Source organism: Mandrillus leucophaeus, unplaced genomic scaffold (genome assembly GCF_000951045.1).
Source record: "Mandrillus leucophaeus isolate KB7577 unplaced genomic scaffold, Mleu.le_1.0 Scaffold554, whole genome shotgun sequence".
NCBI classification, from domain to species: Eukaryota; Metazoa; Chordata; class Mammalia; order Primates; family Cercopithecidae; genus Mandrillus; species Mandrillus leucophaeus.
The window spans coordinates 1,822,883-1,850,833 of record NW_012105964.1 but is presented as its reverse complement, the minus strand read 5'-3'; the positions used below and the strand labels follow the sequence as shown (position 1 = coordinate 1,850,833).

The following is a 27,951-nucleotide window of genomic DNA, read 5'->3' as shown; positions in this document are numbered from 1 at the left end:
TGCCTCTGACCCCAGCTCTAGTAAATGGGTTTCTGCCTTTTCCCTTGGGGATCTCACTCCTGGCTCATTCCCCACTTCTGGTAAATGAGTTTCTTTTTTTCTTTTCTGTCTTCTGGGACTGAAATCTAGCTTAGCTCTTAACCTCATGACCTTTTGCCAGACCGTGGAGAACTGAAGTTTCCTTGGATCAACACACACCATCTGCTGGTTATAGCTCCCTCCTCACAGCTGCCTTGGGTGCCCTCCCTGTGTGGCTTCTTTCTGTTGCTTGTAGCTAGGAACTTCTTCTGTTGATGATCCTTTATAGTCTGACGAAACCAGGATTCAGTCTCACTGGGCTGGTCAAACCACTTCTACCAGAGCCCAGTTTATGTGAATGATGAATGTTTTACATGGAAAAAAAGTTTCTTCATTTACTGAGGAAGGAACAGCTTCGCTGATTTTGTATGCCAACACAGACAGCCAAGGATCCTGCTTGTCCTTCACCTATCAGCCATCACACCTATTAATTTTCAAAACCTAGGAGGGGGGGAATTGGTCTTTTGTTTATTTAGTAAAAGAAAATCTAATTATATGTTAAAAGTTGAAAAAATTTTAGGTCCTGCCTATTTGACTTTAAAATGAGCAATAAAAGTCGTTTTTTATTCGGGGATAGTAGCAGGAAAAAGAAGCTAGTATCAGAATGTTTTAAGATTCTGATACAGTGCATGTGCGAGTTTTACTTTACAAATAGCAGATGGAGATGATTTACTATAAGAAGATGTCATTAATTGAGAATGAAGTATCCTTTTGGAGTGTCCATTATGGACTAGTCATTGTGCTAGGGGTAGGAATTAGAATCCTTTCCGTGGGTAGGGGTATGCTTAAAATTATTGCTTTTGTACTCTATGGATTACCTTGAAATATACTTTGAGTCATTTCTCAAAAATTGTGCATACCATACCGATCTGATAACTCATTGCACTGTTGCTCTGAGGCTCCATCCCCTCACCTAACCAATGGTCATCCATTTTGCAGTCCACAAGAGCCCCGTCTGAATTCATGGAAAGAACTTGCTCGCACTTGGGCTTGATAAAGCATAAGTCAATTTGGCAGCACATGTGTTAACAAGATGATTTAGAACTTTGCAACCAGCCAGAACCATAAAGACAGCTTGGAATAAAACTAAAGTTGTTCCCATGAGATGCCCATGATGAGGGCTTCTAAGGCAAGGTTTTCTGCAGCCTCAGCAAGAACGAGGTCTCTTTCCCATGATCATTTCCCTCCCCTTCACTGGGCAGGGTGACAAAGACCAGGCCTCTGCTCCCACCAGTCAACAACGGGCAGGGCTCCCAGCATGCCGAAACTTGAGACCTACCTCTTCCTCCTTTATCCGTTCTTCAGAGGGTAGCCTACCTGTCCACACCTGCAGAGAGTCACTCTGCATGCCAGTCCTCTTTCGGTTGCCTCTTTTGTCAAAAGCGTCACCTACTTTCTCTGCCTAGGACGCAGCTCAGAACCTGACTCAAATATTTGTTGAATGGCCAGAGGAATGATTGAATTGCTCCTCTCTCCTCTGCCTTCGACTGGTAACTCCTCCTTCATTCCCAGAGCACCCTATACACTTTACCTATAACTCATAACCCACTTCTTATCAGTTGTTCAGTCTGGTTTTTGTCCACTAAAATGTAAGTTTTGACTGTTTCTATTTTATTCATTATTCTATTTCTAGCACCCAGCAGTGTGTAAGTTATCAATAAATATTGATTGAATAAATATACTCTCAGGTTCCTTATCTTGAAGTCACAAAAGTATTGATGCCTATACAAGGTGACTTGTAAGCACACCTGATACACAAATATAGCTGCAGCAAGGAAACATTTTCAGTCTAGTTAGGTCCTGCTTATGTAAGTCAGATTTCTCAGTTCAATATTTCTGTATCAAGCCTCCTAGGTTTAGCCTTTTTCTGTCTGATCCATCTTCTTTGCTAGCAATAAAGTCAATTACTCTCTTCTCAGTTGTCTAATTCACCTTGCTAATTCTACCCTCCTAAGCTAGAACTAGGTTAATGAGGAAACAGTTTCTGGATGTGTTTCTCTTTCCTACTATTTTTCTGTTTAAGGGAGAATCTCAATGAATTTTCCACTTGGGTAAGCATTTCCAGCTCTCTAGGAGCAAAGTCTCCATCAGTCTGTTTTTTCTTTTCCAACTCTGGTTTGTTCTGAATTCCTCCCTTCTCAATAATTCATTTCTTCTTTCTTTTAACACTCTATGTTCTTCTCTTGAACACCATTGTTTAGCTAAGTGTTGCTGTTCTTCAAAAACCACCATCCTCTAAAACTCCTCTGTCCCTGCTCACTTCATTCATAACACATGAATTCAAATTCCTAGCCAGCTCACGCATACATGCATAAACTCATTCATGGAAGGACAGGACAAGTGACTCCTTACCTCTAGGTTAGGAGGAGCTTTACTTATCAACTGACTGAAGTAGGAGCTTTACTTGTCAACTGAACACTGAGTAAGTTTGAGAATTGAAAATAAGACCTGAGCATCACAAAACAACCTTTCATATCTAGATACAGTGACCATGTAGGAGTTCACACACATTATAAAAGTCTTGTTTAAGATGAAACCCTGTAAGCTCTGTGAGGGCAGGGATTATGTCTGTTTATCACACCATGGTATGTTCAGGTCCTAATAGTGTCAGGTATATAGAGGCCGTCAATATTTGTTGAAATTAAATGAAAAGTTTCAGTCTTTTCATGCTTCACAAGAAGAAAACCTTTTGGAGAAAGCAAATGATTTAACATAATCTTCTGGATCTTCTATGATAGAAAATAGCTATTTACTCAGTAAAAAATATAAACACGTGAAGCCGAACACTGCCTTGTGCCAATCAAATGTTTGGTTTATTAATAGTTGCTCAATTTATTAGTGCTCTCTAGACAAGAGCCTTTTTAGAATTTGATATCATTTTAGGCAGCATTCAAGAAGCACCATCGACTCAGCTTGTCCTCTGGCTGTTGTCTTTTTATACCACTCCCTAACCAAAATTGATGCAAAGGCAGGATGCTTTGAGTTACTCTCAGTAATTACATATTATTGAAGTAGACTGGTTATTCTTGACCAACAGTATGATCCAAAATAACACAATGTTTAAACAGGAGGAACATGGGTGTGGAACCCCAGTGCTGCCTCTTCAGAGATGTCTGCCAGGGTGCAGGGAACTTGGGATCTGCCTGAAGGGTGTTACTAAGGGAACAATGGAGCCTTTTCCTGATCTTCTATAGCTTTAGTTTAAAAAAGGAACATTATCGTCATTTGCTAACATTATAATCAACAGCAGATCTCTGATAACTCATTTTAAGTGATATATTGTATTTAAATTACAGTATAATCCCTAATAGCTTCTTGCCAACAGAGTCTTTCAGGATTCAAAATGCAAATTGCACCTGAAAAAGAAAAATTATTTTTAGACTTATGGCACTTTAACTTAACTGTAACACAGAGTACTTTTTATTATTATTATTAATAGAATGTGTTTCGGTTGCAAATTCTGGAGGAATCCCTACAGGAAAATAATTGCCAGTCCTCTCTTGGCTCTGAGCCATTCATTGAGATGGGCTATGAGATAAAACTGAAGAATTTCACTAATTTCGGGAGTGCCAACTGAAGATTATTATTGTGAATCCATTAGACATGAGATTTCTGCGATTATCTCAATGAGTTCTAAAATCCAGGGCCAAATGAGGTGAAAAAAATTTATACGATTATATACATGTTATAGAGCAATTAAAATTTTAATTGTGTGTCAAGAAAAACAGTGGTTGCTCTATAACTTAATTTGGGTTCTCTCTGCCTCTCTGTAGAGTTTCTGAAAATTTTTAAAAGTTATTTGGAGTTAAAGCAGAATGATACTGTGGAAAAAGCATCAGCTTAAAATTAGACCTAGGCTCAGCTTTAGATGAATTCCTTAAATTTGTATTGGTGACCTTGAGTTTGTAACCACCCCATAGCTAGATTTTCTTAAAATAGGAGTAATATGTCCTACTTTATAAAGCAGTTCTAAGGAAGAAAAATGATTAAAACCCAAGGCAGTTTCACATAGTATAAGATCCCAGACTCTGGCCACCAGGCTACTTGAGTTCAAACCACAGCATTATCCTTTGCCAATTATGTGAACTTGGACACAAATTACTTACCCTCAATTTCTATACTTGGAAAATGGGGACACAAATATAGTTACCATACAGGGTTAAAAGAAAACAAACATTAAAGAATGCATTTAAAAAACAACCAGCATGAAGCTGGTACTTGGTGTTTGACGTATGTTAAGTGTTGGCCTCTATTGTTGTTATTATTATTACATTTAAGAATCTTTGGCTAAACCTAAATGAAAATCCTATAATTTACATTGTATATTTAAATCTGATAGTGAATTTATCTGATAGCAAGTGGATTCCAGGTTGATTATTCATATGTTTGTGCCTATGTGTGTGTATGCATATTTGTTGTATGTGTAAGACGTATGCATTTAAGATAAATTAGTCACATGTATATATGAAATATAGTTATAAACTAATTACTCCTGAAACTAGAGCAGCAAAAATAGGTCTCGTTACTTGAGAGTACAGCTGTGCAGAGTAAATTTACTACGCTTGGAAACTTCTTTCATATCTGCTTATGTAAGTCTGCGGCTAGTTTCTGAACAGTTGTATAGTGATGGTTTCTTGATACTCACCAATTAGACAAGCGTAAGTCATGACCTTGGCTTTCTTGGAACGTAACCAGTGGTTGACAGGGAGTGTTTGAGTTAAATGATAAACTAGCAGTCCAGATTACACTGAGCATCTGGTATCCCCCACTTTCCATCTTTCTTCAACCAAGGCATCACAAAAGCAATTTGGGGGCAGGGATTTTCATTTAAAAATGAAGAGTGGATTGTGGAAGCATCCTGGGTGTTTGTAATGAAAGCCGTTTGGTTTTTATTAGTATTAGAGTCTATGTGCTTGCTAGTTTTCAGCCATTTTCTCTTCAAGAATGGTCCCCCAGATTCCAGTTTTCACATTGCTGCCTTTTGAATGGAATCCTTTGTGACCCGTTGTGATTACATTGCATTTTCCTTGTGTTCTTTTAAAAAGTTCTGACTTTCTCTGAATTTTGGTTGGGGGGATGGTGGGAGGAGGGTGGCAGCAAGGGAATGGGGTCAATTGTACTTTCAGAATGTTGTCAAAAGAGATTTTTAAATTGTCAAAAATTGTCTAGAAGTAATATCAAGCTTAGTGTCTGCTAATAAAGCAAGCATTTACAACAGAAAGTTCGGTCAAAAATGGGTGTCGTAAGGTCTTTACAAAAGAGCATTTGCTCCTGAGTGCCCCAACATTTCTCTGACCTCTGTTGGACACTTCTAGAACAGTTATAAATCGGGCTAATTATAATGATGTTAGGATACTGGTGTTGTGTGTTTGGGGTTAGGAAGCTGAGAGCTCAAGCAATTTGAAGAGAACAAGCTGAAAACAGTTTTGTTCATATATCATTCCCTAAACCTTAATTCAGTGCAGATTAAGAATAATCAATGGGCCGGGCGCGGTGGCTCATGCCTGTAATCCCAGCACTTTGGGAGGCTGAGGCAGGAGGATCACGAGGTCAGGAATTTGAGACCAGCCTGGCCAACATGGTGAATCCCCGTCTCTACTAACATACAAAAATTAACTGGGCGTGGCAGTGGGCACCTGTAATCCCAGCTACTCGGAAGGCTGAGGCAGGAGAATTGATTGAGGCTGAGGCAGGAGAATTGCTTGAACCTGGGAGGTGGAGGTTGCAGTGAGCCGAGATTGCACCATTGCACTCCAGCCTAGGCGACAGAGTGAGACTCTGTCTCAAAAAAAAAAAAAAAAAAAAAGAATAGTCAATAGAGGAATTTTGTCACGGCACCAGGGGTATTTACGTGGTATGTATGTTGTAAATAGATGCCTAACCTATTTAAAATGTGGCTAATCTATAGTGACCAAGAGTTTTTAAAATAGAGTAGTAATTGAGAAAGAAAGTATTTGTATCTTTTTCCCACTTAGTTTTCTTTCCTGTTTTGTACATTTTTCTAGATGCTTCAAAAAGACCCTAAGTAAAAAGGAATACAAGCATAGTCATTACTCATTATTTGTGGATTCTGTGTTTGCTAATTCGCCTACTGCCTAAAATGTATTTATTACCCCCAAATCACTACTTGCAGCTTTCTCACAGTCATTTACAGACATGCACAGACTGGTGAAAAATCTTTGAGTCTTTCTACACAAATGTACTCAGCTGAGGTTGAACAAGGGAACCATAGACAAGGATCCTTTTTGTAGTCCATTTAGTCAACATTTTTTGCATTTTTGTGCTTTTTGGTGATGATTTCACTGTTAAAATGGTCCACAACCATAGTGTAGAAGTGCTATCTAGTGTTTTGAAACACAAGAAGGCTGTGATATACCTTACAGAGAAAATACATGCAATGGATAAACATTGTTCAGGCATCAGTTACAGTGCTGTTGGTGTGAGCTAAATGTTAGTGAATCAATGAAATATATTAAATAAGGTGTCTTTGAACAGAAACACACATAAAACAAGGCTATGTATTAATCATCTGTGTGACCAGAAGCTCACAGGAACCTAATCTTGTATTTTCTCCTAGGGTCAGTGATTCAGTATTCACTAATTCAGTGTAGTAGTGACTTTATATAGAATAAAACTCATACAAATAACTAGAATAAACCACACTTGTTTTTTAATTCCTGTGAAAAAATTCATATGGGAAACCATCAACAAACTGCTACATAATGACGAACATTAAAAAAATTAAACCCGGCCAGGCATCCCACCTACTCGGGAGGCTGAGGCGGGAGAATGGCGTGAACCCAGGAGGCGGAGGTTGCACTGAGCATAGATCGCACCACTGCACTCCAGCCTGGGGGACAAAAGTGAGATTTCGTCTCAAAAAAAAAAAAAAAAATTAAAGCCATATAAATGTACTACAGCATAAAACTTTATGCTATCTATTTTGTTCATTTGCTGCTTGTGACTATCATATTTATGTCAACTTTCCCCTGTTTTATTGACAATTTTCCCAGGAGCACTTGACAATGTAGAAATTTCTTTAAACCCTCCCCCTTCCCCACCAGAAAACAAGCCTCCAGGGAATGTACATACATAAACATTTAAATAGTTGTTGTGTGTAGTGCCCCAAATCCTATTTTCAGTTAACAAACTATTGGTAATGTTGGAAAGCAAGGCATGCAAATAAGAAAGGGGAGATCTTGTGGCTTGGAGGCCATTCAAAGGCAGACTTAAGATTGCCTCTTCTTAAGGGAGACATGTAGTGGGGTCCTGTGTAACTGGAATTTCACCATGTCTAATCATGTCTAGCAGACCAATGGAATGCTGTGCCTCAAGTTCCTTCTGAGAGGCCTATGAGCCTCCTGAGATATCAACAAAAATGTTCCTTGGCCATCAGAAGAGAGAAGTGATTTTGAATATAGTACAGTTTTGCTATTATAATCACTCCAAAACCAGGCCTGTTGGTGCTTGTGGTTCTTCAGAGAGGAGGCCATGGGGGCAAAATTCAAGAGACCTGTTTACCTGTAGGCACAAGAGCCCTGCTCAAGACTTGAGACAATGAAAGATGAGGAAGGGAGGTATTTTTCCTGCATCATCCAGCTTCAGCACCCAGCAGAAAGTGGATCATGGATGGGGACTGGGTAGGAGGCCATGGAGGCTAAAGTCGGTGGAGCAGAGTGGAAGCCTTGGGGTCATGGGCTTATGCATGAGACACATGTGAGGTTCCTTGCAACACTTTGCCCACCAATTATAAGAGACTGAAGTCACTGCAAAACATAGATTGCCATGATGTAAGCCAATTTGCATTTGCAGACTGAAAAGGTAAAAGGAAATATTCCTACTTCAAGTAAGTATGGGACTATACTTTTTTGATATTGGATCTGTTGGTCCTCATTTCCATGTTTCTCTATTGTCTAATGTGGTGGTTCCCCCTCACTGCACATTAGACCCACTCTAGAAAATCTTAAAAAAATGTCTGGACCCACTCCAAAGATTCTGATTAAATTGATCAGGAGTAGATCCTGGGCATCCATGTGTCTGAAAGGCTTCTCAGATCATTCACGTGTTTAGCCAGGGTTGACAAGTACTGCCCTAAAACATGTTGCTGAGATTTTTCACACCCCATTTTCCAGTGTGCTCCAAAGATAACTTAGGCAGGAGCCCTGCTACATGTCCACTTCAAAAAGATGCACCCCTGAATGGGCCTTTGAGTGCATCCACCTAGAGTGACCTCCATGCCACTTTCCTGTCTGGTTACTCCACTGTGAAAAATTCATCTGCGGACTCTCCAAGTCCTCATGCTGTACATTGTCCTGCCTTTCTCCCAGCACGAATTGTCGGTGATAAGTCCGACAGTGGGGAGGCTGTGGCTGCAGAGTGGCAGGAAAGAGAGGAAGTAAAGGAGAAGGCAGGGCAAAGGAAGAGTAAAAGGGTACGTGGAAAGGAGGGCCATGCAAGGCGCTGCTTCTCACATGCTCCCCACCAGCCATCTGCATCCAAAGCAGGGAGGGAAGAGTGTGGGCTCAGAGCCATACACACTTAAGTGCAAGCCTTAGGGCCCCATAATTTACTAGCAGCTTGATCTTGGAAAAATTACTTAATCTTGTACAACTAAAAAGTGGTGGAGCTCTGGGATTCAAAACTGGTCTGTCTGGCTTAAAAGAGCCCAAACGTTCTTCCCAGTGCATGCTACATCTCCCAATCCATACACATACAATAGACTTTTCAGTGAGGAATACAGTAATTAATAACTTCCCAGATGGCAGTTGAACTTGTTTTTAAATTCCTATAGTCAAATAAGTTGGGGGAATGTTACAAGAAGATTAGTTGGAAAGAAAATGGTGTCATTTATTATCAGCTCAAAACATTCAGAATTGTCATTTGTAAGAAATAAGCTCATTATTAATAGAAGATTACTTTTCCTGTCTTTGTGTGACCATTTTCTTAAATTAAAAATAAACTTTTTTCCCTTATTGCAAAAGTAATGCATGTTCATCTAATACAAATTGAAAAATAAAGATAAGCAAATAATACAAAATTAAACACACTCTTAATCCCTCTGCCCGGATCTAACTGCTGTAAATATGTTAGTGTATATCCTTCTAGATTTTCTGTGCTTTTATACAGATTTTGAAAAATCATAGTATACGTTCTTTCACTTTAAACGTCTGGTCAACAATATTTCATGTCAATACATTTGCCTTTACTACATTATTTTTTTATATCTGCTTATTAAGGTGAATAATTTTGTCTGATTTTAAACCACATTTGTTTACTGAGATGTCAGAGACCCACAGATAAGGAAACATCTGAAGAGCCCAGGTGTGGCTATGTGGAAAGGCTGAGTAATTCAAAACAAAGTACAAAACATAAAAACAATTACAACCAGTTTGACAGTTGTACGTCTGTTTCCTATGGCCTCTACCCACCAGTCTACCGCTGACTTCAAAGAAAAGTCAGCACAGAGGAGGTCCAGAGGATAAGGTGCAAAACGAGAATCAAACCCACGATAAGAGATTAAAGGAAGGTTGATCAAAGACCCAGCATAAAAGTGCTAGCCCATGACTTGACTTGGCCCATGGCCCCAAAATATTCATCAGAACAGAGAGCTCTCTTTGAAGCGATTGGATGCATCCATGCTCAGACAAGCTCTCTGGTCCAAGGGAAATTTAAAGAGTGGCCCTGGAAGGAGTTAGCAGGGTTCCCTCTTCCTCCCTCTGCTCTGCACATCCCTCACAAACTGAACGTTATTTCTTTGGTTTGTTGTGCAGATGCCGGTAGTTCAACTCTACTCTTTGCCTCCTGGGAGATGTGAGAAGTACAGTTGCATTTACAGGATGGAGAATTTGCACTTATGATCAGAGACCTGAAACCTCCAGCCGTCTTTTTTATTCAGAGTGTTTAAGGACAGGTGGTATTTCCAAATAGGCAGTAGGACTTGTTCATGACTCTCCTTGTTCATTCTGCTTGTTCATTACTTGTTCACTACTTTTCTGAGTAGAGTTTATTGCTCTGTGGTGTCGTGACGGAAGCCATTCGTTTCCCATGGAAGGGGAGGAAAACAGAAGTGCCCCCTCCTGGAATAACCTTCACAACATTCAGCTTAAATGTTTTTGAGTATCTTAAAAGAGAAGAGTTATGTATTGCTAAGTGTGTTCTTAGAATGTCTGTAGTTAGCACTTCTTTCAGGCTCTAGTTTTCTGGTTTTTCACTTTGCATAATAATCTTCTATGTATTTAGAATCTTTAATTTTCACCTTTCCCATTACCATATTTTTACTTCCTTCAAAGTTCAAGGGAATTGCTTTTTCTCTCTACCTTTTTTAGATCAGTTTCCTAGCCTTTAACTGAGGTGTTAAAGTTGGAGTTCTTACTGGCAAGTCTTGGATTGAGCACAGTGTTAGGCTCTGTGAGAGAGAAAATGCATTTTCTGTTTTCACAGAGCCACAGTCCAGGTGAGGAGATAATGAGCTTGCATGCAAAAAATGAGTATGTTGTGAGCTGATACAGACTTTTCTCAGGCCAGTCTTTCATAAAGAAGGAGTACTTGGAATGGACTTTGAAAATGCCTGAAATTCCAAAATGAAATAATATGCGAGAATATTTATTAGTACATGTTGGGGCTGGGTAATATGGTCAAAGTTACAGAGGCAGAAAACCATAAGGTGTCTCAGAGAAACTGAATACACTCATTTAACTCTGACGGATGGCTCATCTGAGAAAGTAGCAAAGGAGAAGCTTCATTAGTTCTATCACTGTTACAATGTGCTATGGAATCTGGATTTTATTATGATTGCAAAATGATGGTGTTGAAAATTTTGGAGTGGAAAATGACATTCTCAAGTATTTTGAGAACATGACTCTGCCTGTGGAGTACAGAATGGACGTGGGTAGGAAGAGGCCTGGAGCCACAACTTGGTCAAAAGTGCACAGAGTCTGAGAGAAAGACTTGAAACAGAATGGAAACAATGGGAAGGATGAAATGGACTCTGGAGGCAGTGAACTGAGAACTGATCTGACCTCTGTGACGAGGTGAGAGGAGGGGAGTGATGGGCTATAAGAGAAGATGGTAAGAAGACTCATAGATGATTCAGTCACAAATAAACATAATTGCACACCTACTACCTAGGTGCTAGGTGATACAAAGAGACTAATCACATCAACAAAATGGTTAGGTAGACAGAGTAGGTATTTACAGTGAAAAACTCAAAGTAGTCTCATCTAAACATTGAAGACAGAGTGAGGCAATGAGCTCTCAGGAGTTGGGAGAAATATTCCTTGAAGTTTTGAGTCACAGAAACATCAGGGAAGAGATGGAACATGAGCTGAACATTGAACGACGGGTAGAATTTGGAAAGAATGACAAGGGCAATCCAAGTTGTGGGATGAGGAGGTTAAAGCAAAGGCACAGGACTAAGAAAACACAAGGATCATTTTGACACATTGACGAGGTCCATCTGTTTGGAACAGAGTTTGCGTAAAACACTAAAAGAGGAAAAGGGGAAGAAGGTAGGGTGATCCATTTAATCTGGTAAAGGTTTAGAAACCAAGTGTAAGATTTTATTTTTACTTCTGAGACAGAGTCTTTCTCTGTCACCTAGGCTGGAGTGCAGTGGCGCAATCTTGTTTCACTGCAACCTCCACCCGCTGAGTTCAAGCGATTCTCCTGCTTTAGCCTCCTGAGTAGCTGGGACTACAGGTGTCTGCCACCATGGGCAGACAATTTTTGTATTTTTAGTACAGTTTGGGTTTCACCATGTTGGCCAGGCTGGTATCAAACTCCCAAAGTGCTGGCATTACAGGCATGAGCCACTGTGCCTGGCCAAGAGTTTATAATTTAACCTGGGAAATGTCAAGCCACTGACAATTTTCAGCGAGGTTGTGGCCAGTGTAAAAGAGTCTTTTGGGAAGTTTGGTTTGTGAAAGATGTGTAGAATATATCAAGATGAAGAACTGGGTGACTTCTAGTCAAAAAGGAATGATGATGTAAACCAGTTACCAATCAGAATGAGAGGTATGGAAGAGGGGCAAAGGAATTACCAGTAAACCAAGGGGAAGTGGAAATACAGTTTTACCCAAAGTTTCAAACCCAGGAGGCTATGATAGCAATGTGCCGTATACTAAGGCATAAAAATCATGAGAGAACTGGCTTGGTAACAGTCCTGAGCGTTTTGTATTAAAGAGCTGGGTCCTGAGGTTCCAGCCAGACAAGCAAACATTCTGAAAAGGTGGTTCAAAGTGGGGGCTTGACGCTCAGCTGGAAACCATATTTACCATACCAAGTTTAAAAAATCCACACAATTCAGCAATTGTTCAAAGTTTTTAATTAATTAATTGATTCAGAAAGTGAAATATTCTCCAAAGCTCATCTGAGAGCTCTATTCTCTTGATACAGATGAATTCTCAGTTGCTCTTTTGTTTTCATTCCAAAACAGTTCAACTTGTATGAGACTGAAAGTGGGGAGGGCAGGAGCAGAATTTTCTCTGTTCCAGGTATAGACATTATGGGTATTGGGCCATATTCTTGTCTTCATTGGTAATAATTCCTGTTTCATACATCTTTCTATCAATTGCAGCTCTTAGCAGAGTCAGCGTCTTGATTGTAAATACTCAGTGTTGGTTGATTTGCATTTTCATCATAGTCCTGAAAGATAAAAGTGGACCTAAGAAAAACTAATAAGCTTACAGCGAGTTTTATAATGACAGACTCTATATAAACAAATGCAAATTGGATGTCAAATCTGAATTACAAAATTTATTTGAGCAAGGTCCAGGAAGTAATAACAGTGGCTTCAGATCCTTTCTAAAATGATAGAAATTCATTAACAATCTTCCATGGCTTGGAGTCTCAGAGACATTCAAAAGTCACAGCACTTTGAAGAGCACAGTTGGCAACTAAAGTTATCAGAGTGAAGAATGACATACTAACTTCAGGCGCAGGATGGCCAATTCAGAGTAGACCTCTATTCTTTGTTCTTCTGAGATAGGAACTAGCCAGGAGACTTAGTGATTTGGGGGTGGGGTGGGAAGGCTGTGGGACCCAGGGTGGAAGGATCCACGCGGTTCAAAATAAAACGAACCAACTATAGGGAAGGAAAAGAGAACTATGCACAGATAGTATTCCTCATCCACCTGAATTGACTTATATAAAAAAGAAAACGGAGCATACGACAAATGGATGCAATCAAAAGGGAGCAATAAGCCTTTTTCTCCTTTTAAGCTTCTTAAGAAATGAACCCATCATTTTATCTAGTGTTTTCTTTGCTCTTGCAGCTGCTCGACTGATCCAAAACATGGATGCCACCGCTGAGCCTTGTGCAGACTTTTTCAAATATGCCTGCGGAGGCTGGTTGAAACGCAATGTCATTCCTGAGACCAGCTCCCGTTACGGCAACTTTGACATTTTAAGAGATGAACTAGAAGTCGTTTTGAAAGGTTAGTAGAGAGTGTGCCTGTGCATCAAAGATTTCTCTCTTAATATGTTCATTTTTTAAATATACAATTGTTAGCCATTACAAGGAATGTCACAGAAGATTAAAAAGTTAATAATCCTTCCAGGATTTATGTGCCACCACCGAGTCACTTTGGTAGGGGCGGACACCGAAATTAATATGCTGACATCTCTTAGCATTCCTGTTTTCATTTGTAGGTATGCAAATGATAAAGCTGTATCATCCCTAGAGATGGCAGGTTTGGTTTTTGTTTGTTTGTTTGTTTGTTTGTTTGTTTTTTGAGATGGAATTTTGCTCTTGTCACCCAGGCTGAAGTGCAATGACGCTATTTTGGCTCACTGCCACCTCTGCCTCCCAGGTTTAAGCGATTCTCCTGCCTCAGCCTCCCAAGTAACTGAGATTATAGGCACCTGCCGTTACACCCAGCCAATTTTTGTATTTTTAGTAGAGACGGGGTTTCACCATTTTCGCCAAGCTGGTCTTGAACTCCTGACCTCAGTTGATCCACCAGCCTTGGCCTCCCAAAGTGCTAGGATTACAGGCGTGAGCCACTATACCCACCCAAGATGGTAGTTTTATGTCATTTTACAGAAGAAAAAAAAATTAAATGATTGACGCAGAAACCTACTTTTGTAGTCTCCCTACCCAAACCCTGTGTTAAAGTCACTGTAAGATGTTACCAAGATTTGCCTTCCCAGCATAGGTAGATTCTAACCTGGCTAAGACTGTCTCCCTGGGAAGTTAAGAAATCTAGACAAGTCCCTCCTATCCTCTGTTCTGTGTTCTCCCCTCTTCTAGAAGTTATTTTGTAGAAGAACAATTTTTGCTACTTTTCAACGTTGAAACAAGTAGGACAATTCAATTCATTCATTTGGAGCATGAACAGTACAGTCACACAAAGATAATTATTTTCTAGCCTTCAAAAGAACTATTCATACTAAATTCCAAATTCCTCTGTGTTATTGTTTTCTTTTTAATCTTAATTTCAAGAAAAGTAACTGTTACCTATTGCAGAGCAGTATGCATCACTGTTCATTAAAAAAAAGATAATCTAGTCAAAAGGACTTTCATCTAAATTGGCTGATTAAACTGACTCCCAGTTCTGTGCTAGGACTGATAATCCGGTAAGGGGGTTGGTTTTTCCTATAAGGTTTTGGAACTTGGGTGAGGAAATGAATGTACCTCCAGAAAAGCGAGTTCTTTTTTCTTTTTAACTGAACTCCCTTTGCAAATGTTAATTACTGCAAATGAACAATTATGCTTGCATAGTGCAAATAAGCAATTATGTTGATGCATTTTATTAAATGTCCTTATTTCAGATGTCCTTCAAGAACCCAAAACTGAAGATATAGTAGCAGTGCAGAAAGCAAAAACATTGTACAGGTCTTGTATAAATGAATGTAAGTGCTCTTCATTTGATTTCGTTAGGAGTATGCATATATTGGTGCCAAACTATGCCTAGATTTCTAACTGAATTTATGATTGTTGTTTTCAAAAGCTGCTATTGATAGCAGAGGTGGAGAACCTCTTCTGAAACTGTTACCAGATATATATGGGTGGCCAGTAGCAACAGAAAACTGGGAGCAAAAATATGGTAAGGCAATTTTCTTACTTAAAAAAATAATTTCCACGTAAAATCTATGTTACTATAATATCGTTAATGAACTAAATCTTCTAAAGATATATTTTATCTTTTATTGCTTTAGGTGCTTCTTGGACAGCTGAAAAAGCTATTGCACAACTGAATTCTAAATATGGGAAAAAAGTCCTTATTAATTTGTTTGTTGGCACTGATGATAAGAATTCTGTGAATCATGTAATTCATGTAAGTTTGTGTGGCAAATAACTAAAGTTACCTTTAAATTGTAATAAAACTCCCACACACATTGTTGTTATTGATATTTAGAAATAATGCTATTTTCAATTGAATTGAATAAGCAAGGAGGTAGTATATTCATGCTCTGTCCCTAGTACCTGGAGTCCCAATTTTGAAAATATTTTCTTAATGCTGTGTTTTAGACATTCACCTCTTGCTTCTGCTACCTCTGTTTTAGATACCTCTCCCTTCACAAAACAAATGATAAGAAGGGCTCCAGGCCTCTCCTATTCAGAAAAAGTTCCTAATGTCTTTTTATGGTACTTGAAAGGAGCATGCTTTGGTTTATAGAAGTAATGCAGGTCTGGAAACCAAAAAATAATAATTGCTTTCAAAAAGAACATAGAAAAGGGATTTTAAACATAATTTTTTTCCTCACTAAAGAATATCTGTACTTTTATCTCAACTAAAGGTAAAAAAAATGCCTTTCTTTTAAAATGGATTTATTGTATTTTTAAAAATGTAAACAATTTGGTTTAGATATCACCTAAGACTAGATTAATGAATATGTTTGGAATGTACTGAAAAATTTAGAGTTTTTCTTTCCTCCTTTTTTTTTTCTTGGTTTCCTGTATAAGGAATTATACCAAAAATTGCAGGTTACTGAATCACCTAATCATATCTGTGTCACTATTGCATAAACCTTTATGGTCATTTGTATTAAAATCATGAAAGGAATTGAACCCAAATCTCCTGCAGGGGACTCTTTCTCTTCTGAAACTTTCTCCTTGCAGGATCACCTTGAGGGCCAGGGCATGGGGAAGGATCAGGGCCCTTCAGGTGGAGATATCTTCTGGCTCTTTCCATACCAGTTCTTTGGATTTTGTTTCTTTTGTATTGGCCTAGGCCCTCCACAGCTGCTAGGATTCTCTCTTTAACCCAGAAATGCTCTGTTTCACCTCCACACTCATGTTGCCATGCAGTGAGTAAGAAACAATCTCGCAAAGCTGCAAGTATGCCCAGGTAGCTCTCACTTGGGTATTAAAGATGGACCAGACACATTAGCGTGGAACTGAGTTTCATCTTTCATACCCTTAACTGCTATCTGGGTCTACTGAGGTTCTTCTGAGCAGAGCAGCTTTGGGGAGAACCATGGAGAAGTCGCCTCCATTCCCTTAGGGTAGAGAATCTTAAAAAACATTTTCTGGCACAAGTTACATAAGCTAAACTGTTCTGGAGTTACCTGAGAGGTTTTCCACTTCTCCTCCCTTTCTCCCCATCCATCCAAATCAACTTGAAGACTATTAACCCACTCCCTCCAATGAAAGGGGATCCCAACTAAGGGTGGGAGCAGATGAAAATGTTCCCAGGGGAGCACATTAGAATTTCCGGAAGCTGGGAAATCTGTGAATATGTAATTTAGAAATTTCCACGTCCTGGAATCTAACATGTTTTTGTTAACTTGCACCTTCTGCTCTGTATTAAAAAGCCCTCCCAGTAAATCTTTTGTTCACTTTCTTTTATTTTCCTTAAATATCTGCAGCACAGTCCTCCAGATTATCTAACTGCCCATTAGTATAACACTTACAAGTAGTGTAGAAACCATTTCCTAACTAGGTATTTACCCAGTGTCTGATGGTTACCCCTATAAACAGCAAGAGTAGGATCTGTCACATACATAGATAGGCATGCTTGTATTTTTCTAACTTTTCTATATTCTCTGAATGATTTATTTTCTTTCATGTATATTTTTTATAGATTGACCAACCTCGACTTGGCCTCCCTTCTAGAGATTACTATGAATGCACTGGAATCTATAAAGAGGTAAAAAGAAAAAGAAAATAACCAAAACCAAACTACAGAACCATCTGGTGTAAACCTATAAGTAACGAACAAGGCCAAAATCAAATTTAGCCCTCTGATATTTTTCATTCACGACAGGGACTTAAAATCACACATAATAGTGAGCTGTCTGTGATAGAATGAACATTCTCAATAGAATGAATGAAGGTATTTTACAAAACTAGGAAACTTGAAATTCCTTATTTGTATCTTGGTTTTTAGTATTTAAAACATATGATCTATTTTGAAAATTAATTTAAAGTATTTTAATCCACCTGTAAACTGCATTATTTAAAAAATGAGCAGATTTATCATGGTCTAGGGTGGTGCTGGTGAGGACCAGAGGGTCAGTGAGAGATACACTATGTAGCATCCTTCTGGAACCATCTGATTTGACTTTCAGAGAACTATGCAGGTAGTGGCATTGGGCTCAGACAAACTTTTGCAGCTACCTTGTGACTCTAACATTGGCCAGGTAGCCAGTGGGCATCATATCCCATAGTGGACGTTTGGATGTTCTGGAGTGCTTTCTTATTGTCTCACAACCTTGTCTCCCTTGGGCTGATGTTCACGTACTCAATTTTTTTTTTTTTTTGAGATGGAGTCTTGCTCTGTCCTGTCACCCAGGCTAGAGTGCAGTGGCATGATCTTGGCTCACTGTAGCCTCCGCCTCCCTGGTTCAAGCAATTCTCCCAGCCACAGCCTCCCAATTACCTGGGATTACAGGCGACCGCCACCACACCCAGCTAATTTTTGTATTTTTAGTAGAGACGGGGTTTCACCATCTTGGCCAGTGTGGTCTCAAACTCCTGACCTTGTGATCCACCTGCCTCGGCCTCCCAAAGTGCTGGAATTACAGGTATGGGCCCTGGCTCACGTGCTCTTCTCACAGAAGTAAGGAACAACAGGAGACAAAACTAGTAATCTTACACATTATTAGATATTGGGGAAAGGTGTTGGTTCTACAAAGGTTTTTCTTATAATTATTTTGTAGCTCAAAAGTAAATTATCTTTGATGATCCTAATGTCTCACAGTGTAGTGATGTGACTAAAATTACATTTTATTTTAAATTACTAGCTAAATATGTTTATGATTGGCATTTATTTTGCCTAATTATGAAGTTCAAATAATATGGAATGAATTCACTGTAAGGTATCTTTTTGAATGACTGCACAACACTGAAATGAAGAAAAAGATCTGTTATCAAAGGCTACAATTAATAGCACAGATAAATACATGGGTGTGGGATATTTGGGTTCAGTACAATCTAGTTACTGTGTGGGGTACAGCTACTGGCTTTAAGAGCTATGTAGTTGCTTTCTGTTACAGATTTGAAAGTGATTGAGGAATTTTGTTTCACTATTGTACATTTTTATCACCATCAACTGGGATGCTTTTCATATTTAGGATTGTGTTCTTATATCAAATTTTTCAAATCCTACAATACATACTATTTTTTACATTTTAATATTTCTGATATTAAGGTATACCTGGCAGTCAATGTATATATTTAAGGCAGTAAAAGTTTTTTTTTTTCCCCAAGTGTTAAGATGTTGTATTCATGCATTTTATACTCAATGCTATCCCATAATCTCAGACAGGTCACAAACTGGCAGTCTTTGGCTCGAATATGATATAGTAGCATTTTTGTTTAACCTGTAGTGTTTTGGATTTTTTTAAATTTTGAATTAGTTGCCAGTATTTTACAAAATTGAAAGATTTCATTTGAGAATCCAGATTTCTTAGTAAATCAGTAGAATTTGAGCCCCTAGCTTGCATTCTTATACGGCAGCAATTGGCCAGAGTGGTGTTGTGGTTGCTCCTTTTAGAAAGGGCATTTGTTGGCTGTGCACAGTGGCTCATGCCTGTAATCCCAGCACTTTGGGAGGCTGAGGCGGGCGGATCACCTGAGGTCGGGAGATCGAGACCAGCCTGACCAACATGGAGAAACCCCATCTCTACTAAAAATACAAAATTAGCCTGACGTGATGACCCATGCCTGTAATTCCAGCTACTTGGGAACTTGGGAGGCTGAGGCAGGAGAATCACTTGAACCCAGGAAGTAAAGGTTGCAGTGAGCCAAGATCACACCATTGGACTCTAGCCTGGGCAACAAGAGCGAAACTCTGTCTCAAAAAAAAAAAAAAAGAAAAAGACAAAAAAAAGAAAGGGCATTTGTTCCAGGTTTGAACAGTCCTCATCAACATGATTCATTGATTTATATTGACTTCTCAGCTCCCGTAGGCACTTGATTTTGCATATTAGTCTGGTCTTGGCTAAACCACAGCAGTAAAAATACAAATACAGTAGCTCAAACAAGAGAGAAGTTTACTTCTATCTGTCATGCCAGTCCAGAAGTAGACAGGCCGTCTAGATGAGGCAGGAAGCTCTGCTACACGGGAATGTCTGGGAGCCAGCTTTCTTTGATTTTGTTGCTCTAACATCAGCCTCCTCTGGTGTTTTTCTTAGTCTATTTGGTCAAAGTTGGTTCGCCAGTGCCCTGTTCACATGTCAAGCCACAGGAAAAAGAAAAGAGGGAAGTGGTAGACAAATAGTTAACTTTTATGTGAATGGTGCAAAACTTGCATACTTTCCATTGATTAAAACATTGTCATGTGGCCACAACTAAATATAAAGGAGGCAGGAAAATGTAGTCTTGAGCAGAATGGCCATGTCTCTGCCTTGTTAAAACCTGATTGGCAGAGAGGAAGGTCGTATCATTTAAAAGATGAGGAGCACATATACCAATGTCATTTAGCAGACTCTGCCACAGTTTACATCCACTGATCTAAGAAATACTGTATTTGTGATCAAATAACACAGTGGTGATCAAATCTAGAATCAGTAATATGTTTATAGAGTTTATGGGTGAGAAATCTGAGGCTCAGAAGTTTGCCCTCAACACTCAGCAAAACAGTAGTATAGTGGCAAATTTTGCTCCTTCTGTCTTCTTCATTCTATTACATTATTACAATCTCTTAAGAGTTGGTACTTCATACTAGTAGAGTTCTTTGAATGAGCAAATGATAGAGGAAACTCACCTGCACTGGTACTTACAGCCCGGAAGTTATTCTCAGCTTAAATCAGGTGCTCTTCAACAATCTGAATCAGACTAGCAAACACGCACCATGCTTGCTGCCTCGCTCCTCTTCCACAACTATGTACTTTTGGTGACATCCTTCTTTCCTGCTAACCTAAGATCTTAGAATTCTTCTCAAGGCAGTGCTCCAAGCTGTAAGCAATCTCCTTTCAGTGGAAGGGAGTTGCATATAAAATAAAAGCTACATGTCATCCCAGAAATGGGTAATTATCTGAATATTTCTGCACCCTCTCCCTCTTTTTACATCCATTCTTTTGGGCATGGAGGTGAGAGTGTGTGTTGTTACAGTAAGAATTCCAATGTTATCCTTATTTTTCCCATGATATTTTCTACTCTCTCCAAATCCCTACCCCCTGCAATCCCTCAGTTTCCCCTGCATCTCTAGCAAGTTATCAAATAAAAGTTAATTCTAATTTTTCCACTACTCTGCTATCTTTGAAAGATGTCAACCACCTTAAGTACTTCTGTCTTGTGTCTTATTGCTTCATGAACAAAAAATGGTGAGAAGTGTAGAATAACGAGTTTACCTTCAGTAGAGGAGTTATAAATCTGGAAGAAATGTTAATGTCAGTGTATCATTGGGCTTCAGTGATTTTCTCCCTTATAGGCTTTTATATATGCTTTTCCCTTTGCCTAGAACTTGCCCGCCCCCCACACTCTTTCCCACACCACCTGCCCACACTCTTTCCTCTAATATAGCTTTCCTGGCACCTAGGTTTCTGTATACTTCTTATTTAATGTCTTCTTTTTTCTATAAAACTCTAAATTAAATGGAAACAATGCTGTGTCTCATTGCCCTTTGCTCTTTTTCTGATACCTACTTCAGTTTCTGGTCCTTAAATACTACAGAATCAGTGAATGAATGATTGAGGGGGAAGACGGCAGGGAAGAGAGGAAACAAAAGAAAGAAGAACCCAATCTTCTGGAAGCCCTTCTTATTTCCTTCCCTTGATTCTGGGAAACATGAGCTTTAGGGCATCAACAGCTAATAGCATACATTTCTTGAGCATTTTACAAACTCTGTGTTCTCTTGCCTTTTTTCAATCCCCAGTTATTTCTTTGCTAAACTCAGTTTGCTGAGGTGTATTTATACAATCAATGGGTATCATGCACTTGCAATTTACATTATTTTATTGAAGATAACTAAGAGAAGTTTTGAGAATTGGCATAGGGTCACCAACTATTTTTGTCAAAGAAAGATGTTTTTAGACCAGAGAAGTCTGGCTTCCTTGCACATCGCTTTAGCCTATAATTTTAAAACTTTAGTGTGGGGTCTATCTTCTGCAGATATGCCTCAGAGGCTGAGGATCAGGGAAGGTCACATTCCCTCGTCAGTCAAAAGTACTCTAATCACAGGTCTCCTTAATCAGATTATTAACTCAGCCCATTTCCCCAGGTCTTCTTTGATCCTTCCTTCCAGGATAACCCAGGTCATCCAGAGGAATCATCTTCCATAATCTTAAAACCGAACTTCATATCAACTATGAAAATAGCCCCTATAATTACTAAGACAGATCATTTCACTTTACAGAAATCCTTTTTTTTTTTTTTTTGCTTTGGATACCCGCATAATGGAATTTTTGTGTTGTAATATTTGATTATTATTACAATCTAGAAAGGAAAAGTGGTATGGAACAGTTGCATCATCTCAGAAAGGGGCCCACATTCACCGTGTCTGCCATTCCTAACAAACTGTTCTCAAAATATTCTCATCAAGGAGCTTCTTGTGATATATCTTTGTTAAAGAGGTAGAACCTGAGTTCTGAGGTATTCTGATTATCTGAAGAGATTACTTAATGACACACTGCTACCTCAAAGAACAGAGTAGTGAGATTCAAAACAATTCTATTCCTTACGGGGGTACAAATTTCTATGCTAGGAAAACAATACGAAAGAGACACATGGCCCATAAACATAACCATGCCCATTCACAAAATTTTTAAATGGAACCAACCAGCCCCCTCATGTGAGAAAGTTCTTATATATTGATTCACTGAGAGGAATGAGGACCTTATTTTTTTTAAGGAATCACCCACCTTCAGAAGAGTCTGAACTCTGTATTGGGGGCGAATTGGAATTGGTCTCAAATCTTCCCTTTCTCTACCTTCTTAGCGTATCAAGAGCAATTGTTATCTTACTTTGTTCTCCTTCATAAAGAAATCTGAAGGTTAGGAATCCAAAATATTTAAGCATAGTTAGATAATAGATATGTTTATGCTCTGTACTGATGTTTGTCTGAGAAGGAGAAATAAGTGAGGTTAGTGGTTTCCAACCCTAAGGACTACTTTGTGTGTGCCACTTACAGGGCTCTGTGCAGAAACACCTCACATATACACACACTTCAAAAGCCACTATGATTTATTTTACTTGTGCGTTTATACATCAACAAAATATTTCTTTGAGTAGAGCATTTCAGGACTAAAAGAAAAGTGAGAAAACCACTGGGGCTAGAGTTTGAGAGCATAAGGAGGTGGGGAAGGAACTGGAGAGTAGAAGCTACAGGGTATACTGCTGCCGGGCATGGCTAGGGAGGAGAAGCCAGAGTTATAAAGAAGTTTAGAGCCTTCACAAAATCTGGGGTTCATAAAAATGGAGACATTTTAGGGACGAGGATAGAGGACTTGGAACATGGGCATGATGGACTGAAGCCAGAAAGTGATGACCCAGAGTCTGTGCGCCTAGATCAGAAAAGCCAGGAGAAGTCTCCAAATTGTACGTACCTGAGAAAGAGCACAGGCTGAGATTGGCCATCCTGTAGATGAGCAGGTGCAAGCTCGAACAGAGACTTAACAACACGGGATTTTCTTTGTCCACCTACCCAATGTACAAGCTGAGAGAAACTGTTCAGGACTTGAGCTAAGAATAGAAGTTCCGAGGAAATAGGAAGTGAGAGAAACTTAATATATTTACAATTTAACTTCATTGTTTTTTAATTCAACAGATCTTCATTGAGCTTATGCTATGTGACAAATACTTTTCTAGGCAGTAGCGATTCCAAGGAAACAAGGTCCTTGTTCTCATGAAACTCATGTCTTAATGGGAAGAGATAGACAATCAATAACCAAGTAAATAATTTAAGGAAATGAGACAAATCGTGAGTGTTATTAAGAAAATAAATCAAGGTGATAGAATAACAAGTCACTTGGGTAAGGCATGGGTGATTCAATTTGGCTTGCTTAAACCATCTCTGACTGCTGTTTGTAGAATGTGTTTCAATGGAAGCAGAGAGCTCAGAGAGGGCCACATGGTAATTCACGTGAAAGATAATGATGGACTCAGATGGTGGCAAGTCAGGTAGAGAAATCTGAGCAGACCTGAGATAATCTTGTGTAGGTGGCTCTATCATTATAGGGAAACAGTTTGTGTATTTTAAACTGCTCGGCCAGTACGTGCCTCGGTGATACGTGGCGGAGCTTGTCTCACTGCATAACACAACTATGACATGATAAGACGGAGCTTGCAAGGGAAACTGCTGACCTTGCTTTGTCCTTTCTGGGCACCAGGTGACTAATAGTCAGAAGGTTTCACTCAGTTCAGTTATCTGTGTTTAAGAAAACAAAAGGGAGCTTTTAAACATGAGATTTAGTGAATATGACAGAGAAATTTTGAGATCAACTGAACTCAGTTTGGAAAAAGAACTAGAATCAGCCCCCCAAGCATGCAATAAACCTTAGAAGTTATACAAGAAGTTGTACAAATCTTCAGGTTCTTATTAATAACCTGATGAGAGCCGCAAATGGTCCCTATGCTGGTCCGAGTTCGGGTCCTCTTAGGCCCCATGTTCCTCCTGCTCTAGCGTCCTGCTTGACTGGGGGCTATTTTTTATTTCCAGTGCCCAGAAATGGCTGCGTGACTATGTTTGCAGTCTGTTGGAGGGAAGCAGGCCTCTGAGGTAGTGAGCATAGTACCCGATAGTTAGTGTTTCAACCCTTGCTCCACTCTCCCTCCACCCACTGGTAATCCTCAGCATCTATTATTGCCATCTCTATGTCCATAAGTACCCAACATTTAGAGGTACCTTTGCACTCACAGTGAATATAAGGATGACCCTTTCACTTCTAATTGTTCAGTAAGGATGTAAAATATTCTTAAAACTGTGGAAATGTTAAAGCACATTATAGCACACTTTATGGCCTTTCTTTGTATTTACCCTGCAAACAAGTCTTTGAAGCATAGAAATCTCACCTATCCATAATCACAATGGACTGCTTTACTAAATTTTAAAATGAGGTGGAATTGTAATGTATTTTAGTTGCCAATAGGTAATAATGGCTAATAAATAGCAGTTGGTTCAAACCTAACGAAAGTGGGACTCTATTTCCTAGTGTTCTTTCACTACGGACTTGAATAAGGCATTTACATGTTCTGTAAAAGGTTAGTTATACAACTATTCTGTAGTTTAGCAAATTAAGATGTATGTGAAGATAAAATATAAAGAATTTGAGTTATTAGAAGAAAACTAATATCTAAATCTATGGTATCTTATAGTGAAAGTTTACAGTAACAGGAGCTATTTATGGAATTAAAACCTACAGGTGTGTATTGGTGGAGCTCCTGTCAACACAGCTTCAGAAAAAAGAAACTACTTGACTCAAGGAGACAGATAAAAAGATGTCTGATTTTATTATATGAGTTTATGGTCATTTTTCCATGAATAGTTGAGAAAATGATTATATATGAGCACAGAAAATCTGAGAAAAAGAGATTTGGTAAAGAAATAAATTATTATGACTGGGCACGGTGGCTTATGCCTGTAATCCCAGCACTTTAGGAGACCGAGGCAGGCAGATCAGAAGATCAAGAGTTTCAGGCCAGCCTGAAATCCTGTCTCTACTGAAAATACAAAAAATTAGCTGGGTGTGGTGTGGTGGGCGCCTGTAATCCCAGCTACTTGGGAGGCTGAGGCATGAGAATCACTTGAACCCTAGAGGAGGAGGTTGCAGTGAGCTAACGCCACTGCACTCCAGTCTGGGCAACAGTGCGAGACTCCGTCTCAATAAAAAATAAAATTTAAAAAGAAACGTATTATTGTTCATAGAAAAAAATAGTATATGTTATTGCTTATCAAGTGTTTTGCAACTCATTCTAATTAAGGCAAAATAACTTTATTGAAAATTTAAAATTACAAAGTCTTCATAACCAAGTGCTTATACATTACTTAGTACTTTCAAAGTGATACCTCATTGCTCTCCTTTAAGCTCTAATTCAAAGATATATTGACTGTCTAAGAATCTGTGCAGGTCATTTCTTTAAGTATTTAGAAAAGGATTTTTATTTTACTAAGGTTATCTATTACCAAAGATTAATATTGAAAATGAAAATAAATTTTAAGTACCATGATGAATATTTAGAGCTTCTCCAACAGTTCAGTGCTATTTATTTCTTGCAGGCTTGTACAGCATATGTGGATTTTATGATTTCTGTGGCCAGATTGATTCGTCAGGAAGAAAGATTGCCCATCGATGAAAACCAGCTTGCTTTGGAAATGAATAAAGTTATGGAATTGGAAAAAGAAATTGCCAATGTAAAACGCATTTTTTTTTCTGATATACTGAATAATGTCAACCGCTTTTTTTTTCTTTCCCCTCTCTATCATACTTTAAGAGTAAAAGGTACAGCACTTTAACAAAGTAGTAAAAATGCATGGCTTGTTAATAGATCATTGACTTCAAAAGGACCTTTGAAACTAAAGAATTTTATAGTAAACTGGGTTCCTGACATTTAAAAGACACACTAAATTGGACAAATATTAAACTAGAAACACTTAATTGCCTGTTATAAGTGGATTTCATCAGAATTCTACCATTTACAGTCAAACTGTTGTTAGATGCCCTTCAGACTCAGGGCAAATGCAAAGCTGTTTTAGTTTAGATATGTATAGAATGTTACTTTATTTTAAAGTTTAAAGTGATCACAGAGATTGTCTCTATTTCTTTGCTAAGAAGTATTAAACCCCTGAACATAGCCATGTGGCAATGTGATACCACTGAGTTCAAATTGTCAGGCTGCTGAGCTGACAGAGGATAAGACAATAATTTTGCAACAAAGCCCAAGGAGTGTATTCCTGAATTTCTTCTGGCTCTAGGTCAACCCTTGGAGTCTGAGTTGGCACTTTCTTCCATGATGATTCTTTGATAGGGCACTGCAGTCTCTGAGTATAAACAGCATCCAGGTTATTGATTAAACCCATGGTCAGAGTCAGTCTAGGACCCACAGAGTTCTCTTTGTCATTGCAAACGACAACCTGCATCCCTGACTCCCTATACTTGCCCCTGCCATGTAAACTCATCAGAATCTTGAAGAGTCAAGATCGTGGAGGGCAATTTTAGCTTTCCTGGGGCTATGTGAAACCAAAAATCTCCTATCAGAACCAGGCTGTTCTTGGAGGGGCCACTGAATGAATGGCATTTGAATGGGTTACATGTGGTTCTGTGTTGGAAACAGACTTGCTAGAGGAGAAATGTTTCCTGCTCTGAGTTTTTGCCACTTGCACCTTCCCGGACCATGCTCTCCTTTGACCAGCATCAGCTCTGTAGTTGTTGTATCTTATCTCAGCATTATGTGTCTATATTTTCAGTCTCGTATTAGACTCTCGTATTAGATTGGTATGAGGCCTTAGCCATTGTTGAATCATTTATGCATCTCTAACAAAATCCAGCATAGTGTTGCACGTAGGACATGTTCAATAAATAATTGTTTTCATTACATGAATAGGTAAGTGACCTAAAGCGGAAACTGGAGCCATAGTCACTGAGAAATAATTGCAATTTTAAACCTTTACCTTTTGTCTCTTCTCACTTAAAATTGCTTTTCCTTATTTCAGCCACTAGTTGGGGAGTTGTTATTGCAATTTTTTTTTTTAATTCAGTGAAAGAAATAAAATTGGATGCTGCTGCATGTAGAGCACTAAACTGGTCTGGCAGGGTGGGAGAACGGTCACAAAGGAAGGTCCATGATGTTGCCACTCTCAGATAACTTGCAACCAAATTGTGCTCTCTACCAGGAATTTTCTGTGTTACTTGCCATAAATTCTTGTAGAAACAGTGGCACCTATTTTTCCTTGCTAAATTTTAACTAGGACACTGAATGGTAACGGTGAAGATGGGAGAAAGAGTATTTAAGAGAGAAATTGGAGATGACTATATCAAAGAAAGTTAAAATATGAAACATTCACAGACATAACTGAACTGGCCTTTAGCCATAGCTCATAAATATTGCTTATATGGCTTGGCAGTTGTCAAAATGTAGAAAGATTTTTAAAAAATTTTAAACTTGACACCACAGCCAAATCTCAATAATTCTTAATAAATATACTCCAAAAATCTCTTACATTTCACTTTTTTTGAAATGACAAAACAAACTACAAAAACAAGTACAGAATAAGACTTAAATTATGTTATATCTATCCTATATTTTACCCTCAAATATAGTTATATTTTTCTAAAGAATTCTTAATTCTAAAATAGTGATTAAAAATTAAATCCATAGGCTACGGCTAAACCTGAAGATCGAAATGATCCGATGCTTCTTTATAACAAGATGACATTGGCCCAGCTCCAAAGTAACTTTTCATTAGAGATCAATGGGAAGGTAAGTGGTAAGTTTTTTGTGCTCTCTTATTGTGCCATTTTCTAAATTATAACATTGAAATACTCTTTCTAAAA

The 27,951-nt window shown here is 38.7% G+C and overlaps 1 protein-coding gene across 6 annotated transcripts in view; it reads left to right on the top strand.

Moving 5' to 3' along the window:
* MME (membrane metallo-endopeptidase) overlaps window positions 1–27,951 on the top strand; it is a 146,745-nt gene that overhangs the window by 78,062 nt on the left and 40,732 nt on the right. For all 6 annotated transcript variants that reach the window (XM_011998062.1, XM_011998061.1, XM_011998063.1 and 3 more), the window contains exons 4-10: window positions 13,350–13,511; window positions 14,848–14,928; window positions 15,027–15,122; window positions 15,235–15,353; window positions 17,103–17,168; window positions 25,677–25,811; window positions 27,776–27,877. In XM_011998062.1, the coding sequence (XP_011853452.1) occupies window positions 13,350–13,511; window positions 14,848–14,928; window positions 15,027–15,122; window positions 15,235–15,353; window positions 17,103–17,168; window positions 25,677–25,811; window positions 27,776–27,877 (761 nt within the window). The remainder of the gene's footprint in view (window positions 1–13,349; window positions 13,512–14,847; window positions 14,929–15,026; window positions 15,123–15,234; window positions 15,354–17,102; window positions 17,169–25,676; window positions 25,812–27,775; window positions 27,878–27,951) is intronic.